The sequence below is a fragment of the Mercurialis annua genome, linkage group LG1-X (genome assembly GCF_937616625.2).
Source record: "Mercurialis annua linkage group LG1-X, ddMerAnnu1.2, whole genome shotgun sequence".
Lineage (NCBI taxonomy): Eukaryota > Viridiplantae > Streptophyta > Magnoliopsida > Malpighiales > Euphorbiaceae > Mercurialis > Mercurialis annua.
The window spans coordinates 66,237,816-66,257,933 of NC_065570.1; the positions used below are offsets into that span (position 1 = coordinate 66,237,816).

General features: G+C 31.8%; 3 protein-coding genes across 4 annotated transcripts; 2 read left to right on the forward strand and 1 right to left on the reverse strand.

Annotated features, from left to right (window-relative positions):
• Positions 1-481: 481 nt before the first annotated feature.
• Positions 482-7,922, forward strand: LOC126662615 (synaptotagmin-5). 2 transcript variants are annotated; one of them, XM_050356362.2, is made up of 13 exons: positions 482-811; positions 895-999; positions 1,092-1,142; positions 1,302-1,422; positions 1,836-1,960; positions 2,379-2,480; positions 2,783-2,857; positions 3,842-3,921; positions 4,238-4,388; positions 4,464-4,694; positions 5,466-5,753; positions 6,236-6,349; positions 7,157-7,472. In XM_050356362.2, exons 1-13 carry the CDS (start codon positions 707-709, stop codon positions 7,160-7,162), a joined length of 1,554 nt encoding a protein of 517 aa, XP_050212319.1. In that variant the 5' UTR covers positions 482-706; the 3' UTR covers positions 7,163-7,472. The 2 variants fall into 2 exon arrangements, with proteins under 2 accessions (XP_050212319.1, XP_050212318.1); XM_050356361.2 differs by lacking the exon at positions 7,157-7,472 and adding an exon at positions 7,505-7,922 and having other exon boundaries at positions 484-811.
• Positions 7,923-8,777: 855 nt separating this feature from the next.
• Positions 8,778-13,214, forward strand: LOC126655314 (uncharacterized). Its single transcript, XM_050349439.2, has 2 exons — positions 8,778-10,170; positions 11,096-13,214. The coding sequence occupies exon 1, from the start codon at positions 9,007-9,009 to the stop codon at positions 9,628-9,630; it is 624 nt and encodes a 207-aa protein (XP_050205396.1). The 5' UTR covers positions 8,778-9,006; the 3' UTR covers positions 9,631-10,170; positions 11,096-13,214.
• LOC126655306 (bifunctional purple acid phosphatase 26-like) lies at positions 10,222-13,199 on the reverse strand. The gene is made up of 9 exons (XM_050349430.2): positions 13,020-13,199; positions 12,749-12,949; positions 12,569-12,680; positions 12,218-12,444; positions 11,714-11,852; positions 11,408-11,628; positions 11,197-11,318; positions 10,574-10,735; positions 10,222-10,481 (listed from the first exon to the last, which is right to left on the reverse strand). Exons 1-9 carry the CDS (start codon positions 13,197-13,199, stop codon positions 10,415-10,417), a joined length of 1,431 nt encoding a protein of 476 aa, XP_050205387.1. The 3' UTR covers positions 10,222-10,414.
• Positions 13,215-20,118: the final 6,904 nt, after the last annotated feature.

Genomic DNA, 20,118 nt, shown 5'->3' on the forward strand with positions numbered 1-20,118 from the left:
TGATGGAATTAAAGTTTATAAATTAAATTTTATTCTTTTTATAAAGATTTTAGACCTCCGCCACAAATGTGTCACTAAAATGTAATCGGCTCAACTTTAACGGTTAACATACTGAATCAAGTATGAACATATTAAAATTCGGTTTAGCTGAATATGCACAATTCATGTTAGTTTGATTTTATTTTATTGTTTTCAAAAGTATACCATGAGATAAAATAAGAACTAAATCACATTAGTTATTCTTATTAAATTTTTATAGGTTAACTAAAATTTATAATTTTCTTTAATTAAATTCGACGCGGATCAAGTAGTTTTGGACATCAAATATATATAGTAATTAAATTAGTATACACATTAATTTACATATACTATATCCACAGATATTTATACAACTAACTTATATAGTTTAATAAAAATCAATTTATAAATTTAATTTATGGATATTCTTGCCATTTATTTGCAATGATATGAATGGAACAAAATGATTTTTTCGAAAAGAAAATAGTAGAAAAGTGGATGACCGAACGAAAAACACCAAAAAGGAAGGAAATTCGATAGTTTGAGATGTCGGCCAACCGACCCTTTCACTTACTTTGTTGCAATACCCAAAAACCCTATTATAGTCTCTTTGATTTCAACGATATTTCACTATTTCATTTACTAGTTTCTTTGTAATCTTGCAGTTGAACAAAACCCAGTAACTGAAATGTCGTTTTTCTTTGGATTAGCTCTGGGTTTTGTTGTTGGACTTGCTATCATTATTGGGTTTGTCAAGTGTGAGAATGCAAGATCCAACCGTCGTTCTCATCTTGTTAGTGTTGTTCCATTTCATTATCTTTATTTGTTCATTGTTTTCCATTTTCTTGGAGTTTTGATTATTGGGTTGTTTTGCAGGCCACTACCGTAGCTGCTTTTGCTAGAATGACAGTGGCAGATTCAAGAAAAATCTTGCCTTCTGAATTTTACCCTTCTTGGGTTGTTTTTTCTCAGCGCCAGAAGGTAACTTCCTTTACTTACCACTTACCACTACTCTACTCACTCATTTTCACTGTTAAAGTTACTGATTTGGTTATGTATTTGTGTTCCTTCAGCTGACTTGGCTTAATCATCATCTCACCAAGATCTGGCCTTATGTCAATGAGGTACTAACTTCTGTTTTATGTCTGTATTTCTGGGTATTTGGTGTTAATGTAAAATGTTAGGTTAGGCGTTCAGGTTGGTCAATTGGGAGATTAAAAGGGAGTTGTGAAGTTACTGGTTTGGTGTAGTTTGTATAGGATTTAAAAGTCGTGTGTTTGTAGGCAGCTTCTGAGTTGATAAAGGCTAATGTGGAGCCTGTTCTTGAGCAATATAGGCCGGTGATATTGTCATCTCTAAAGTTTTCCAGGTTTACTCTCGGAACTGTTGCACCACAGTTCACAGGTTAGTTTTGCTCCTTGGATTACATGGTATTGCATTTGTAATTTTTAGTTTATGGGTCATTTTACTTTCAACTTGAAGTTAATTTGATCAATATGATCTATTTACTTTCTCTTCCAACTAGAATTGCATGTGGAAATGTCGATTTGATTTTCTTCTTGGGGTCAAATGTTGTCAAATCATCCTTATGAGTTTGTTGAGATTCTGTTGAAAATTTATTTGCAAGCAATTTTAGTTACCGTAGCGGTTTTAGTTTTTCTGTTCAACTAGGGAATTTTCATGCATGACTTTCTGTCTTTGAGAAAAACAGAATTTAGCCGCACAATTTCACATGCTTGGATAAATATTTTCTAAAGATGAACAAACGGGTCATCCTCATTTATCTCAAGCTCTTACATATCAATGTTATTATCTAGGAGTTTCTATTCTTGAAGATGATGGGAGTGGTGGCATCACCATGGAGTTGGAAATGAACTGGGATGGGAATCCAAGTATAATTCTTGATATTAAGACTAGACTTGGTGTTTCCTTGCCTGTGCAGGTAAATATTTTAGACATTTTCTGCCATTTGTAGAAAATAATGTTTTGAAATATCAACTGTTTCTGAGGGTAACCAACCACAATGTCTTTCAGATTTTTCATTCTGATCCACTTTAATTCATGCTAAGGCTTACTCTGCTCCACCTAGACTTCTGAAGGAACCTAAGTCTAAGTTGTGAGATGGGAGTTATTTAATCTTCATTTGACACTACTACAGTAGCACTTTTTCCTAATGGATACCTTATAATTAGGTCAAATTCTTAGAGTATTATCCTTTAAAAAAAATGTAGCAATCAATGTTTATATGTCTTTCTTTTTATAAAAGATTTGTCTTCATTTGGCAACTGCTGGTTTGCCTTAAGGAATTGTGTATTTATCTATCAAATCATGCTTTATTCTCTTTCTTCTCTTCTGTTCAGGTGAAAGATATCGGATTTACTGGGATTTTCAGGCTGATCTTTAAGCCACTAGTCAATGAGTTTCCTTGTTTTGGAGCTGTTTCTTTTTCTCTTCGACAAAAGGTATAGAATATCTTAAGCTTTAGATGTTTTGGATTAATGATTGGTAAAGGATATCTAAATTCATGCGTAGAACAATGCACATATTTCAAGCTCATAAGAACTTGTGAGAGCAAAGATTGAGACCAAGGGAGACGGAGTTACTTAAACATAAAGAACAGGATTTTGAAGTAATAAACAAATTTTTCTTATTGTTCCTACCCCCTATCAAAATTACATGTATTATGGAAACACACATGCCCATACAGATGCAGACAGACGAAGGACTCATCTTTTATGGTTGACTTTGGGTTTCTGACTTGCAGAAAAAGCTTGATTTGACTCTTAAAGTTATTGGTGGTGATATATCAACAATTCCAGGACTTCAAGATGCGATTGAGGTTTGTGAAACTTATTATTGCCTTATATGAAAAATCATTTTATAATAGATTATTATTTCATTGAGTGAAGTATTTTGCTTGCCATTTCTTAAGGTAAACAAACAGAATATTTATAATCCATTTGAATTTCTATTCTCAGTTTCTCAGCCGTGTCTTTAATGTTAGGCTGCTTTCCACCAAAATTAGGTTGGTGTTTTCTAGTGTTGAATATACAAGTTTTTCCACATCAGTAGAGATTGTATTAGATTGTTCTCAACACAAAAAATTAAGGACAAACTTCTGCTACTGTGTCTTTTAATTGTGTTTGGAGGCCAGTGAAATGGAGTCACTTTAATAGTTCATCAATTTCAACATTGATTCAGGCCGCAGCGTGTATATGCTGCAACTGCAAGCTTAAGGTCATGTTGAACTTGGGTGACAACTAGGCTTCTATTTTTATTTCAAAGACTAAGCATCACGATAATGTTACTGGTTCTTGAACAAAAGTTAGTTATTTGATCGTGATTTGGAATGGGCTTTTCTTTGTAGCATGTTGCATTCTCTTGTTCAATTGTATCTGGTAGCTTGAGTTGTTGTATTTGCATTCTTCAGATGGAACTCCTCGGTAACTATAAATTTGCATTCAAATTTAGACAATATTTGGTTCGAGAAGTGAGTTTGTTGCAGCTTATATACATCACGGTCGTATCTTAACAAGTTTTGGACTCCAGTTATGTAATCAGATAAACAGTTATGAACTCGAATTGGCCAATTTAATATAATTTGAAAAGCGTCGCTGGTTTCCTTCATTTTGTATAAGCATGTGAATGGGTTTAGTTTTTTTTTTTGAGAGAGAATGGGTTTAGTTAATGCTCGTTTGCAAACTATGGTGGCGAATGATCAGGGGTCACTTTTTCCTTTTGTGAATGATGAATCAGTGGACTAGTTCTAGTCTGATTTCATAGATTATCTAATTTTAGTATAACGAGATAATTTTCTATACAGGGCACAATAAGGGACGCTATTGAAGATTCTATCACCTGGCCAGTTCGGAAAGTCATCCCAATTTTGCCTGGGGATTACAGGTATTCTTGTTTTTTTATCCCTTTCTATTAATACAGTAATACTAAAGAAGGGTACTAAGAGTCATTTCACTAATATATACAGTCATATGAATATATATGAATAGTTGCAACCTCACATTGAGAGGTTTATAGATGTAGGCAGTAGTTTTCTCTCTGAATCATTGAGCTGTTTAGACTTCAGAGAAGTATTGGTGGTCCATTTTCCTTTGATTAGTTGGGGAGAGTATGTCAGCTGTAGTCTTGGTGGTTTTTATTGGTTTCTGCAATCTTTGTTTCTAATTATTCATGTAAATATCTTATAAATATTGTTTTTCAGTGATCTAGAGTTGAAGCCTGTTGGGATATTGGAAGTGAAGCTTGTACAAGCAAAGGAGCTGACAAACAAAGACCTCATTGGGAAATCGGATCCCTTTGCTGAATTATACATACGTCCTATACGTGACAGAATAAAAACCAGCAAAACAATCGTAGGATAGCTTAAAACACTATCTCTTATTTTGCTCGACTTGATGGACAGTAATTTCATGTTCTTTCCCTTGCAGAACAATGAGCTTAACCCAATTTGGAATGAACACTTTGAATTTATTGTTGAAGATTCTTCCACTCAACACTTGGTGGTAAAAATATTTGATAACGAAGGGCTGCAGGCTTCTGAGCTCATTGGATGTACTCAAGTGCAGCTAAGTGAGCTGCAGCCTGGTAAAGTGAAGGATGTGTGGTTGAAGCTGGTTAAAGATTTGGAGGTCCAAAGGGATAATAAAAACCGAGGGCAGGTGAGAATGCATACTGCACTGCTTGAGAATCATATTACTGTAAAATTATGCAGGAGTTCTCTCTTTTCACTTTTAATAAAAAGACAATTTTGGTTTTCCTTCTTTCGCTTGCCAATGTTATCCTCTACTTACCACTTTTCTTAGCCGAGACAAGTTCCGCTAATTAGACTTAGCTATTAGCTATTATCAAAAGATTGCACTGTCTTAACCAGTTGTCTGTAAAAGATACTTGGACGTATAATTGAGCTGGTTGTTACTATTTCATGAACCTATTGGCTGAGGTTCTTAGTCTTGTGATTCTATAAGTCTCATTTATTTTTATCAAGGATTGTCGAGTATGTTGTTGCTGGGATTATCTTATATTGTGAAATCTAAAGGTTTTAGTTGCTTCAGTGTCTCTCTGATTATTTTTACAAGCTAAAGGAGAATTTGATGGTTCCATTTATTATTCGGAGAAGAAGAGCTTATACAATCCTACATACACACACAAGCTTATTCACAGTCAGACTTGGAGAAATAATGTTTTTGACACTCATATTTAAGATGCAAGCTGTAGGTTCAGTAATTAATGTAGCCCAATTTCAGAAAGTCACAGTTAGTTGGACACTTCACTTTTGAATTGTTTATCAGAGATGATAACTAACAATAGAACAGCTCATAACATTTCTATGCTTCACATCAATTTTAAACTTTACTCTGCAACTGCAAGTTGCTATAAAAAAGAGTTGTTTATTGTATGCCAACCTAATATATTAATGGATGTTACCGCAGGTTCATTTGGAGCTTTTGTACTGTCCCTTTGGCATGGAGAATGGGTTTAAAAACCCTTTTGCTCCTACCTTTTCAATGACCTCATTGGAGAAGGTCCTAAAAAGTGGGTCTGATGGAGTTGCTGAAAATGAACAAGCAACCCAAAGGAGAAGGGATGTCATTATTAGAGGAGTTCTTTCTGTAACTGTGATATCTGCCGAAGATTTACCTGCTGTAGATTTGATGGGCAAGGCTGATCCTTATATTGTTCTAACAATGAAGAAATCAGAGGCAAAAAACAAAACCAGGGTAAGGGATGCAGTTAAGGAAATTTTAATTTGGAGTCATACTGAATCAAGTCTTTAATTTATTACATGAAGATGTGTGTTTTCTTATCTCTCATTGAGGAAATGTAATGTTTTATCAGCTAGGGAACTTGTAAATCAAGTTTGTATTCAGGAATTTTCTCATTTTGGATTTTTTGATCATGACCATACAAAGGATGGAGATAAACCTCCTTTATCATAACCATCTTCGGTGGGTTTTTTGTTGCTATGGTTAAAAGCTTAGATGCATGAGTTGAATTAGAAGTGCAATTTCAATGTCTCTTTAAGCATGTGGCTTTGATTTCCTCGAATTTCTCATTCATGTTTTGTTATTTGCCTTTTCAAGTTTTGGGTGATGTAAATGCGAGTCATCTATAAGTATGGCTACCTTGGGTTTTCATGTGTTCTATTTCATGCACTATATAATATTTGTGGTCGGTTCATTGGTTAAATTTGTTATTTCAGGTTGTGAATGACAGCTTGAACCCTGTTTGGAATCAAACTTTTGACTTCGTTGTCGAAGATGGATTGCACGATATGCTAATTCTTGAAGTTTGGGACCATGATACATTTGGCAAGGTAAATATTAGAAACTACTTGTTCTCTTTTATCTTTTATTTTTTCAGTATTTTGTTTTGATGGATGATCAAATGGTAAATTCACCGGAAAATATGAAAAAAACCGGAGGTTATTTGTATGCCTTGGAACCCCCCGCCCCGCCCCCATCCCCATTCAATATTTCTTGGCGGCATTGCTGCTTAGCTGCCAATTGGTATGTTTACTCAAATCGGTACAATGCTCCGAACCGGTTTTCCTTAACATAGTATCTATTAGGGGTGTGCAAAAACCAAACTGAACTGAATCGAAAATTCTAATATTGGTTCAGTTTTTTGGTTAGTTTTTTTTTTTTTTTTTATGGTTAGTACGGTTTGGTTCAGTTTCTATCAACACAAAAATTTGATATTCAGTTATCAGTTCGGTTTTAGCTTTTTGAAAACCGATTTAACCGAAAAACTGAATAACAATTGTTTTTTGTAATTAATATATATATATATATATTTATTATTTATAGTTTTTTAGTCTTTATTCTTTAATTATATCTAAGATATGGGTTAATAAATTTCTTATAATAGATAAAATGTACTAATATACTAATAAACGTTAATAAAATAATTATTAGTCAATAATTTTTTATTTTTTTAAAAAATAACAAAAAAAAAGAATTTTGGATTTTAATCGAACCAAGCCAAACCAAACTGCATTTTTTCGGTTCGATGCGGTTTGTACCTAAAGTTCGGTTCGGTTTGGTTTCATAATTTTACCAAACTTTGGTTTTCGGTTTGTTGAGTTCGGTTACTGAACCGACAGAACCTACTGATTGCACAGGCCTAGTATCGATGTTGCACGAAAACAGAAACAGAACGCCGAACCGTATGACTTGATAAGTTTCTGTGCAACATAGAATAGAATGGTATCATAGGTGAGTTTGCGTGTATTATACCAAGTGTTGCCACTCTAGTTCAATTAAAGGTACCGACTCTAATCCTTCTATTCCATATTATCTTCTTGAGCCGAGAAAAGCCCTGCATGCCTGTTGTCACTATCGTATCTCTGCTTATTTTTCATCGTGAAGTTCTGTTTCCGAAACAGGGGCCTTCTAAAATGTTTCTGCCACGAAAGGCTTGATATTTTCATTACATTGTCCTTTGACCTAGGCATTTAAAATTCATGCAGGACTACATGGGAAGATGCATACTGACATTGACCAGGGTGATTTTGGAAGGAGAATATAAAGACAAGTTTCAGGTGGATGGTGCTAAATCTGGATGGCTAAATCTGAACCTCAAGTGGACACCACAGCTTATCTATCGCGACTCGTAGGTATCTCGACAGCAGAGAATGGTTCAACATAGCTCTCAGAGGCTCGGATATATACCCATGCAGTAGATTAATGCATAGAGAAGAATATTTAGTGGGTAGCAATCAATAAATTCTTGCGCGCTATGTACATGTGAAGAGTGGAGAGTACTTATATTAGTGTACATAAATATTTTTTGCAAAAATTAGGCTGTGATTTGAGGTTTATAAGTGAAAAATTAACGAGACTATTGTAATGCTACATTTTTCTGGCCTTATTCTTCATTATGTTTAAGACTTATGCGTATTAAAGATTTTTTGAACTGCAAAAAAGAAAAATAAAAAACAAAACTGACAAATAACCTTTGATATTTTCATTTTTTATTTTGAGAAATGACTACATTTGTTTTTTTTACGTAATCTTGTTTCTTAATACGATGCCAACTGGCCATTTTGTATCTACTTTTTCTTTTATATCATCAATTATTTATTTTTTAATTTAATAAAATGTAGTTAAGATTATGAATAATTATACAACACAAAAGAAAAAAACAATAGTTGAATATTCCACTTATTGTAAAAATGATTTGACGCAATTGCATGGAATAAGTGTTAGTATTTTCAAATTGAGTATTAATGAGCATAAAATAGAAAGGATGAGCGTTTTCTTTAAAAATAAAAGAAATATATCATTTTAGAGCTCAATTTTGTTTAAAAAATTCGGCATATGTTTGAAGTGCTCATATTTTGGCCTTGTTTTTCATTATTTTTAAGATTGTCATTTTCTTTTCATATTTTAGCGTGATTTTTTTATTAATTATTCTACTTTTAAAAAGACCACTTTTAGTCCTTAACAATTTGTTTCCTTTTTCGCATATGAAGAAAGATTTGGAATGACTGTAATGTTACTCTTAAGTCAAATACACTGTATTTCCTCCAATTTATGATAAATAATTTTAGTTTTTTTGGTGTAATTTCACTGAACGTTATGATTATTTAACCAAAAAAAATCCAATATAGCACATGCAAATATTATCCTAGAGTAGAATTAGTAATTTTAAAAATTTAAGGACTCAAGTGTTATCCGGAACAAACATTAAGGGCTCTATTGGTGTTAATATTTCTCAAAAATTTCTCCTGGGTACTTTAATTAAATTGAAATTCAGTGTCCGTGACTGTGACTGTGATTGCTGCTAAAGAACTGAACTCAGGCCATTTCAGTCGCGGTCAGTAGCAACTAGCAACCCATCACCAACCAGTTCGTCGGCTAACTTCCGTCGTCGAGTCAAGGTGTGACGGTTTCTGATCTTTAATTTTACTTTTCTATCTTCAATTTTGCTCTCACTGGTAAAATTTAGATTTTACTTTCCGACTATAGAATGAGATGCGACTGTAGAGATTCTTGTTGTTCCGGCCATGTTAATGATAACGACGAATCAAATGAACCTACATTATCAACAAAAAGGCAGAGAACGTGTCGCATCACTGATAATTCCGGTAGTTGTAATAGTAAATGTAAGAGTACATATAAAGCTAGGGTTCTATATAATGATAATGTAGATCCTGATTACCGCGAATTTCTTGATTTAGAAGCAACTCGTGATAATGATGACTTTAGTAAAGGTAAATCTAGTGCTGATGGAGTGTATGATAGTACTAATTGTAGTGATGGAGATGATAATTGTGTCGATTCTGATTATCGAAAATATTTGGATTTGCATGGTCATGATATTAATGAAGATGATTGTTTTGTGGATTCTGATTATGAGAAGTATCTTGCTTTAGAAGCTGTTGATGATGATGGTAATGTTGGTAATGGTAATAACACTAAGAATGCTAGTGAAGAAGGGGATCACGCGGATGATGATTATGTGGAGTTTTGCTTTTCATTAGCAGCTCATGCTACTAAGGAAGAAGTGGATGATGAAGAATGTGATGTGGACGATGACTACAGTGAGTTTTTAACTTCAAAAGGAGTTGGTGATGGTGGTATTGACTATTGATAAAGAATGCTGATTTGGTGGAGCTGTTTGATTTACAGGCTGTGGGTGATAAGGAATGTTGGTAACTACATTACTGAGTATTTTATAAAAGAGATATAACATCAAAGTATACTTGAATCTGCTTCTGCTCTTAAGACAATTATTTCTGCAAAACGGCATATCGATGTTAATGCTGTTTATTAAACTATAGAGAATAGTTTCCCTGGTGAGCTATGCTGGACAGGGACTTGTTGAGTCTAAAATGGGGCCACTGCTGGAGGGCTATTGGTAGAAGAAGGCAAGTCATGTCTGCTTGAAGTTCTTATGAATGATTGGGTTTCTAACTCTGTCATAACTATAATGCTCTAGCTCCTTTTCTAACCCTTATGTATTGCTGTTAAGCTATTGACTGATTGGATTCTGTCAAAACTCGGTCGGAAACTCTCTGGACAGCTAGGGAAATGAAACTCTGAGTTTTAAAAGCGTTTGCGGAAATGGAAATGAATGCGGAAACATTGAACTCACGAAGTTTCCATGCAACATAGGCGGAGTATTACCAAGGTAGCTAAAAGTTGATGCGTAGCAAGGTGATATCTTTTATTTATCCATCAGTTTAATGTCCAACACAGGAACATTTTATTATTAAATTACGTTGATAGATCACACATTCTTACAATGAAGTGGATGGTTCCCATAATTAACTATATGCCAGCAGGATTATTATAAGTTAATTATCTAAGATGACCACATACTTCATTGGTTAGAGAACATAATAGATAAGTTGCTTCAGTAGTTTCTTGCAGCTTCAGTAGTTTCTTGCAGCTTCACCAACGACACCCTTTAGATGATTCTTCTTTACCTCTCTGTCTAACCTGCACAAATAAAACTTAACCCTTTGATACACAAGTGTTTTCAGCTAAATCACCGACAAATCGCCGAAAAACAGGTACAGTTAGTTACTTACCAGTACTGATTGTAGACTATAAGTGAATCAGCTACCTCATTTTTCCCGTCATCGTTCCGGTTCCAGTAATAGAATGCATGAGTCCTGTTTTTTATCTTCAATATTGAATGGCCATAGCTGGCTTCTCTAAATGCAGAATAGTCTGGTTGTGGATAGGTATAGCTACAGATGCAGTGATAGATTTATTTAATATTATACATTGTTGCATATCATCAACATCAATTTGTCAATCTTAATTTTTTTTTTTGAGTAAAGAGTCATTCTAGTCTTTAAACTTGTGGGGACGGGCTTACATAAGTCAAATTTGACCTATTTCAACTATATAACCCACAATTCTCCAAAATAAGACCGTTATCCCACTTTGGTATTTTAAAGCACCTGAAAAGCAACTGTGAATATATTTGTGCTTAATATCGTATGCCAGTTCCAACATGTTTGTGCTTCATATCTTCAAAATTGCGTTCCACGGGCTTAGTAAATATTGGTGTGGGCGTGATTGAGGCTTTATTTTATGTTGGACAGTTATGAAGTAAATTGCCTAAACATATCAAGTTTGACTTATATGAGCCCATCTCAAAGTTTAAAGACCAGAAAGACCATATGCTTTAATTTTTATTGCTTACTTTGAAGCAAGACCTTCTTGATTTCCTCCATCTCCAACATTTATGTAAAGAGGGGCAGAGTCATCAGGCACAGGATAACAGGGGCCGCTAGTAACATTGTAGTGAATGTTCGAGTAACGATGCTAGCATCAAAAAAGAAGAAAGAAAACAGAGTGCCTTCAGCCATCCTTTCATTTGTTTGTCAATGTGAAAGCCATAGATATATACGTACCGATCTCTCATAAGCATGAACATGACCAGAAAAGACTATGTCGACTTTGTGTTCAACGAACCACTTCTCGAAGTTTGATCGCATGCCTTCGCCCTCCATGAAGTGTGCCTCATTGCTGTTGTAGAGCGGGACATGCGTGATAACAAAGAGCCAAGGTGTTTCTGTCCGGTTAACCTTTTGGAGTTCTTCATAGAGCCAAATCCACTGAGGTGTGTATGTTGCTATTCATAAGTTTGAAATCATTCGGTTTGTATAAATTGCATTTGAATTTCTTTTTTAGTCATGAAACAGGGTAGAAAATGTTACCGAAACCAGAATAGCTGTTGAGTACAATAATATGAGCAGATGCTCGTCTGATAGAATACCAAAGAGGAGTGCTACTATTGGAGGCCATGTAAGGGGTAGGGTACCTATACACATAATTCTTGAAAGGAGTGGTTTCTCCCTGCATGTACATTTCAAGTATTAGAAGCTAGACAATAATATACATGGTTAAGAATTTAGATCCGAATTACTATTTCCCCTCTCAATTTTGAAAAATCACTCTCTCCTTGACTTTAATGTTCTATATTAAACCAAAACCCCCTTATAAAGGAAGGTTTTAGTTAAAGAAAGCTAAAACGTGCATAACAATTTTAGAACTTCATGGGGAAAATAATAGTTCATATGTAAATTCATAGGGTTAATAGTAATTAACCCCAATATATATAGCATTTCTCTCTTTCAAGGACGTACAAAAACTGAACCAAATTGATTAATTACAGTAAATTTTTATTCGGTTTGATTATGATAAGGATATTAATAGTTTACCATGTAAGGGAAGTACTCAACATCATGATTTCCAATAGACCAAAACCAGGGCAAATAAGCAGTACTATTTTCAACAAGACGACCCCAAGAATCCCATCTTATACCAACACAGTTATACTGATATTTGTCCGCATAAGATAGATCTCCGAGAAACAACAAAGCTTTAGCTTTACTCTTCATGAAATGTCTTAGAGTAGACAATGAATTGAATGTCTGTCCCAGGTCACCTGTCAAATTCAAACATAAATTTAGGTGATCGAGATTTGTTTTACAGAAATTTCTTATCTAGGTCGTATATTCGCACTCGCATGAATTCATTATATAATTTAAGAATAGCGGAAGGGAACTGACCGATAATTCCAAACGTATAAGGTAAATCCGGATTGATCGCGGGAGGCGTTTCGAAGGAAAATTCTCGAGAAGAATTACCCTCCCCAAGCTTGTAGTAGTATTTGGTATCATACTGGAAATTAAAGAAATTAAGTAAAATTCATGATTCTAAGTAGCAAGTAATGGAAAATATATTATTACCTGAAGGTCACTAAGGAGACAAGTATGAATAAAACCAGATTTGTATTTGTAAAATGTGAAGTTGGTGACTGTGCCCTCGGCGATAAAAGCATATTTTTTATCGAACGTGCCATAGAACACTTTGTTGGAGCCTGGTTCATCAGGAGTCACCCATGACACTATTACAGCTTTTCCATTGTAGTCACCTTGGATTATATGCACCTGGTTTTACGGGCGGAGTTAAGATTTGAAGCTATGAAATCAACAATTTTAGTATCTCGAATTTGCTTACTTGTTGTGGTGCATTATAACCAGGAGGAGGATTAAATACTGGATTATCGAGAGGGATATCAGTAGATGGAAACGCAGAGCGAACGTAAGAACTGGTGATTCCTGCATTTCCACTCTTCACAGATCCTGATAATACAATCAATATGAGTTGAACCAACATGACCATGGACTTCATCATCATTCATCAATCTGCAACTACACAAAAGATTTGGAATTTTAATTTTATTTTCTAATCCAGACCCTTTTGTATATATCAATTCAAGAATCAAAAGAATGATATATATTATCAAGAATTTGAAAAAAATACTTACCAATAAATATGTGTGTGTGTAAGTGTAAGTAATTGACGTGGAATCAGTTCATCCACATTTATAGTCAGAGGAGTGGCTTAAGTTAGTCCACTTCTAGTTTTTTTTTTCTGTATATTTTTCCTTTTTGTTTATTTAATTCTTTTATATAATATATTATTCACTTTTATGGTTTGATGTAATCTTTTAGTTGTAAAGAAGCTTATCAATTGCGCATGTTGATTATAATAATGGGTAATAATGTTTTGAACAAGATGTACAAATGGCTAAGCAATCTATATGTTTTACGAAGCTAAATAATTATAACAAAAATGGAACTCAAGTCAGCTTTTTAATATTGAGCACAGATGTGATGTACTGATTTTATTTTTTTAAAGTTTCTGGATAGTAAGTCAAGAGGGACCTTGTGAGGGGCAATGAAGCAAATACTATGGCTATTGATTTATGGAATAGGTGCGGAATGAAATAGCTATTCTATATGTAATGGCTATTTTTTGCTTTGATTCATGGAGTAACTATCTCATGAAATTGCTATTTTACGATTTTGTGGAATAAATATTCCTCTCAAAAAGTAAAAAATTGTTATTTCATTTCTTATGAAATAGCTAATCTATTTTATACATTTCCATTCCATGAACCAAATATGGCCTATAGTGTATTCGTACTTTTTAGTAGGAAGAGTATTTTATTTGAATGAATAGGGCAAGTACTATAATGTATCCCTTTACTATAGTACAATGCTAAACTTTTTGATGCAGATGTCCAATTTTTATAATAAATTATATGTCTTCTAATATACTTAATTGATATAAATAAAGTAGATGAATAACTGAAAGTTTAGTGTATGAACTTGTTTAGAAGTGGCAATTTAATATTTAAACAAATATTTATATTAGTTTGGTGTTTGTAACGGATAGAAGACGACAATCAAAGGTTTTTATCAAGTCACCTTTAAAATGATGAGAAGTTTCTCATTGAGATGTCATGTGGTTCATATAAATTATTATTTTATATTTTATGTCAATTTGATATGTAAAATTAAACTAATTAAAATTGAATAAATTTCCATCAAATTGATTAAATTGAAATCGATAAATAACTTTTACAAAGCTTGGATAGAAATTTAAAAATTTGAATTTTTTTTCCTTTTAGCATCAATTTTTTTGTTTCTCCCCTTGATTTTCTCTTTTTATTATTTTAGCATAGCCAAACCTAAATAAACCAAAACCAAATCCCTTTTTATACCTCCTCTCAGTCCCCACTTCTCTACTCATTCTCTCTTTCGCTCCTCTTTTTTTTTTTTGATCTTATCTCTTTCATTTTCTTTTTCTGTTTTTTTTCCCTTCTTATTTTCCTTTATACTAAAAATCAAAAGCAAATCAGAAATTCACAAATAAGCAAAGAATCAACAATTTTTCACATGATAATTAAAGCTCAGCATATAAATCTTTTTTCATGACAACAACTAATCACAAATAGATAAAACCTTTTTCTTTTCTTCATTATTTTCTTGATAAGATTTATAATCTTTTCTTGTTTTGTTTACATGTGTCATTCTTTCTTTTTGATCCATTAATTAAATTTCTAGAGATTTTTTTTTTGAAATCAAACACAAATAAAAACGATATTCACATTGTGGGTTTGGTTTGTATTGGGTCGATTTCTATACATAGATACCACTTGTTTAAACTCCAATAGCAATTTCTCTGACCCGTAAGTAATCAGATTGGTATGCGCAGCGAAATCAAAATTATTTAATAGGTATTTAATTATAAAATTGATCCAACAAATAATAATATAGCAAAACATACAAATAATACAAAAAAATTATGTGGTTAGACAATTACTTTTACATCCACGGCGAAAGAATCGAGTCATTTACTAATCATGAAAAAATTTATAAAATTGGTTGAAAATTATCACATAGAGAAAATATCTAATAAATTAATACGCTTGTGGAAAAAAGTATTTAACTCTTTAAAAATAATAATCAAAAGGATTAAAATTAGCTTGTATTTTTTATATCATGCACACTTTTTTTTCTCTCATTCACATTAATGTTTAATCTATATTGTAGGTACAATTTTTTTAGTTTATATTATTTAAAAGTAGGATATATATAGAAAATAAATTCTACTGATATGATTAGGATATATATTAATCCTAATTGAATTGTAATTCTTAATTGTCCAGGGCTGCTAAGTAGAAGTAGAAGTTATAGGCGAAGGCTTTCGCACATTTTTCACGAAGCGCTCTCTCAGACATTTCCACTCCTATCCCCTCAGGGGCGAATAGGGGTGTAAATGAACCGAGCCGTTCGCGAGCAGCTCGGTGTTCGGCTCGATAAGAGCTCGGTTCATGTTCGCTGATATTCTAAACGAACCGAGGTCGAACTTGATTTTATGTTCGTTAATATAAACGAGCCGAACATGAACATAGTGGAGTTCAGCTCGTTTATGTTCGCGAACAGCTCGAATAAGAGTTCATGAACAAGCTCGTGAATGAGCTCGATTTACAGTTCGTAAACAAGTTCGTGAACGAGCTCGATTTACAGTTCGTAAACAAGTTCGTGAACGAGCTCGTATCTAGTTCACGAACAAGCTCGTTTAGAAACTCGATTAGGTGTTCGCGAACTAATTCATATTTAGATTAATTTGTATAATTATGTTTTAAATTTATTCAGCTCATATTCGTGAACGAATTCGATTAGATTGTTTTTAATTTATTCAGCTCATATTCGTGTTTATTCGTTTAAGAGTTCGTGTTTGTTCGTTTATCCGCTAAACGAGCGGGCTCACGAACGAGCTCGTTTAGTACTTATTGAGTTCATTCACGAGCTCGTTCGTGAACGAGATCGTTTAGTACTTATCGAGCTCGTTCGCGAACATGTTCATTTAGCGGCTAAACGAAAGAACACGAGCTGAATACGAACCGAACATGAACACTCTGTCAAAGCTCGACTGAACATAAACCGAACATGAACACCTTGTTCGCTAAACGAGCCGAACATGAACACTTCAAAACTCGGCTCGGCTCGGTTCATTTACACCCCTAGAGACGAAGCTACATGGTGGCTAAAAAGGGCATTGCCCCTCTTATTTTTTTTAAAGTACAAATTGATTAAGTAAATATTTTAAAAGTTATCATGTTAGTTGGATAATTATTGCACATTGACCCCCTTAATTGAATTAAATTTTCAATTTTGTATATTACATAATTTTTTTTTATTTCCCCCCATAATTTTAATTTCTGGCTACACCCCTGTGCCCCCTAATGTAGAGGCACTTACGGCAGGATCCATCATATTGGCAGAAATTTCTTTAAAATTGGGAACCTATAAAAAATTATCTTCATTTAAATACTTTACCAAGAAAATTCTAATATAAATAGAATTTTTGGCATTGACCAACTAGTCTTAATTTAATTTTAAGAATTTTAATTTTAATTTTAGAAAATTCACTACCCCCATGTCATAAAGATATTCAAATTTCAGTTTTTCATTTTCAAATATATAGAAGTACTTGTTGTTTTAGTTAAATGATTAAACTAAAATATCAATTTTACCTTTTGTTAATTATATTTATTTTTATTATATTTTCTTAATTATTATTAGAATTAAATTTTATTTAATTAAAAATAAAAAATAAATTTACTTTTGAAAATCAATTTTGAATCCTAAAAAGTAATTGTTGTTTTCCAAATATTTCATTGCTGATATTAAAAATATTTAAATAATTAAATTAAAAATATTTAAATGATTACCATGTTTTTTTTTCAAAGGAAGGTTCCTCCAGCAAAAATACCTATGTGACAGTAGAATTTTGCCACGTGGGACATCCGATTTTGCTAGTTTTATTTTTTAAAAATTTATCATATATTTATAATTTCATATTAGATGAGTGTTTTTAAGTTAAATTATGCATACATGGTAAATTTTAGGCTTAATCACCAAAAAATACCTCACCTTTTAGCCCCTTTTTAAATAAACCATGACGTTGCAATTTTTTCAACTGCACCCTAATTCGCACCTTTGGTTTTCAATTCCACCCTCAAGTACTAAATTGGTCTCTTCTCTATTTGGAAATAGTTAAAATAAGTCATCCATTTTTAACTTTTTATGTGAAAAAGAGTTCAAACGAGTATTTTATAAGGGTTTTTATGAATTTTTCCTAAGTGAAAAAAGTCCAATTTGATTTTGTGGGTGGAATTGAAACTCAAAGGTGCGAATTAGGGTGCAGCTGATAAAATTGCAACGTCAGGGAGCAACTGAAAAAAGGCTAAAAGGTGGAGGGTTTTTTGATGATTAAGTCTAAATTTTAAGATAACATTAAAATAATTTTTTTGCTGCTATATAAGTATTTTTGATCGGATAATTTCTCATTAAAAAAACTAAAATGTGATTAATAAAAATATTAAAATATAATAATTAAAATAAAATAAAAACTTAGATACTCATGTTGCATGGAACTGACTTTCCAAAAAACAAAAAGTGATTCGCTCTGTAAATCATGCCTCCAATAAAAAAAGAGACACAAATTATGAAAAGAGAAAAAGAATCACATATTCTCTTGTAATGTAATTATTTTGGATTAGAATTACCTTATATTCGTTTGAACATGAAGGGTCATATTTATCAAATTTACACCATTAATTTGTAAATGAATAGTATAAAAAAAAAATTAATTTTAATTAAATTAATTCAAACCATTTATTTTATAATGAAAAATGTGGATTAGTGAACATGACACCTCATATTCAAATGACATGAGCAAATCCTAATTCAATTTTTTTTATAGGTCGGAGAAGAATCTATTCTGCTTTTTTTAAAAAAAAATCACTTAAATTTAAGTAATATCCACTATAGTTTTATTTAAATTTCAATACATTTTCACAATGTCTATTATTATTTTATATAGAATTAATATTTATTTTGAGTTGGATGACTGATATATATATACCATTTAATCTTAACATTGCTGGTTATGCGAATTATTATGCATTTTCATTGATAAATTGGGGCATTATTACAGATTTTAATAAGAAAGTACATACTTGGGTTCATATAAATATATACTCTTTCCGGTCCATAATATTTGTCGCATTTAAGAAATTTTTTTGGTTCATAATATTTGTCATGTTATAATATCAAGAGATCATTAATTACTATTTTTCCATATTTGCTCTCCATTAACTTGTTGAAAGAATACAATAAACAAATAAAAATAGTAGTTATAAATGTAAACAAGTTTTAATGTAGGGTTAACTTAGTAAAAGTGTTTATAAATTAAGATATACTAATTGTTTTTTTAGTTTTTGTGCCAAAGCCAAATGCGATAAATATTATGGAGCGGAGGGAGTATATGATAAATTATTAATTCAAAAAGGACTACCAACTTAATTTATTTATTTAATAGGACAGATGGTCAAAGACAAAGCTAATTACTTCAATATTTCCTAGGACCTTCATTAACAGCATTGTCCAATATACACTATGCTTCTGATTTGTGCCTGCCCTGCAATACGTAAAACCACGCATTAAAATTTTAAATTTTAGAAGTCATCTATCAATAATCAATAACTATCTTATACTATGTGGGAAGGGGGGGACAGACAAAATTACAATATTAGTCTTTAATAGTTAAAAAATTACAAAGCTTACTATAAATCTAATTTTAAGTTGAAAGTTTTAATAAAAAAATATAAATAAAGATATTAAGTAAGAGTTTAATTCCTAATAGGAGATCAATTAACAACTTTCATAAAATTATTTTAGTTGGTTTAAATTAAATAGGAGACTAACAATCACGAAAAGAAATTAAATACTAATATTTAAAGATATTAATCAATACAAGAGCTATAAAAGTGGATGAACGATTATGAAAAGGATATTGACTTTGTGTCAAAAGCTTATTCTAATTGATGATAAAAAAAAGACTGTTCATTGGAATCAAGAGAAATTATATAGTAAAAATAAAATAAATTAATCAAATAAGAGTTTAAAAGTCTAATTTAACATTTCTTTTTACAAAATAACACTTTAATGTAAATGTTAGAACTTATACTGACATACGGCACTATACAAGAAGCAAAGTTAACAAATATCAAATATATTAAATATTAAAGGTTTATCAATTAAAATTTCGTTGAAAAGAACATCAATAAAAAAAGATGATTTTTTTAAAGCTAATAGGATTTTTAATATTTAATTCGTTGCAAACAATAAATATAAAAGGCTTAATGTTATATTTATTTGAATTATTTTAATAAAAAATTTCATTTTAACATGGCTCATAATCATGGTCGCATACGAAAAAGACAGAGTTAGGGTAAAGTTATAGTATGTTAGACTTCAATCTATATCTATACTATATATAAAAGCACGGATGGGGGGGACAGGCAAATTTACTGAATAATCCTTTTTCGTTTACTACTAAATAAAGGTTTTATAGTTATTAACTAATTAGTTATTTAATTAATCACTATTGTAATTAAAGTTCTAATTAGAATAGGTAGTTAAATTATCTCCAATTTAGTTTTTGATATGTAAAAAAAACTAAATTGTCTCCAAATTAATAGGAATACCTATCTTTTAGTTTGATTGAACTACAAAATTAAAATATTGTATTTGGTCACTATATTATTATTTAAATTTCTATTTTATTATTTTTAAAGATACTATTAATAAAATTAAGTTAATTGTTTAATTATGGTTATTATAAAACCAAAAGAAGAATAAATTCAGTATGTAAAAAAATTTAATAATCGAATATATTATATTTACTTTTACAAAAA

Excerpts from the sequence above, each read along its gene's own strand:
- LOC126655314 (XM_050349439.2), top strand. The coding sequence starts at position 9,007 with ATGAGATGCGACTGTAGAGATTCTTGTTGTTCCGGCCATGTTAATGAT.
- LOC126655306 (XM_050349430.2), bottom strand. The coding sequence starts at position 13,199 with ATGATGATGAAGTCCATGGTCATGTTGGTTCAACTCATATTGATTGTA. Across the intron at positions 12,445-12,568 it reads TTATACGTTTGGAATTATCG|GTGACCTGGGACAGACATTC; the intron begins GTCAGTTCCCTT and ends TGAATTTGACAG. Across the intron at positions 11,853-12,217 it reads TTGAGTACTTCCCTTACATG|GGAGAAACCACTCCTTTCAA; the intron begins GTAAACTATTAA and ends ATGTACATGCAG.
- LOC126662615 (XM_050356361.2), top strand. The coding sequence starts at position 707 with ATGTCGTTTTTCTTTGGATTAGCTCTGGGTTTTGTTGTTGGACTTGCT. Across the intron at positions 1,143-1,301 it reads TCTGGCCTTATGTCAATGAG|GCAGCTTCTGAGTTGATAAA; the intron begins GTACTAACTTCT and ends GTGTGTTTGTAG. Across the intron at positions 5,754-6,235 it reads AGGCAAAAAACAAAACCAGG|GTTGTGAATGACAGCTTGAA; the intron begins GTAAGGGATGCA and ends TTGTTATTTCAG.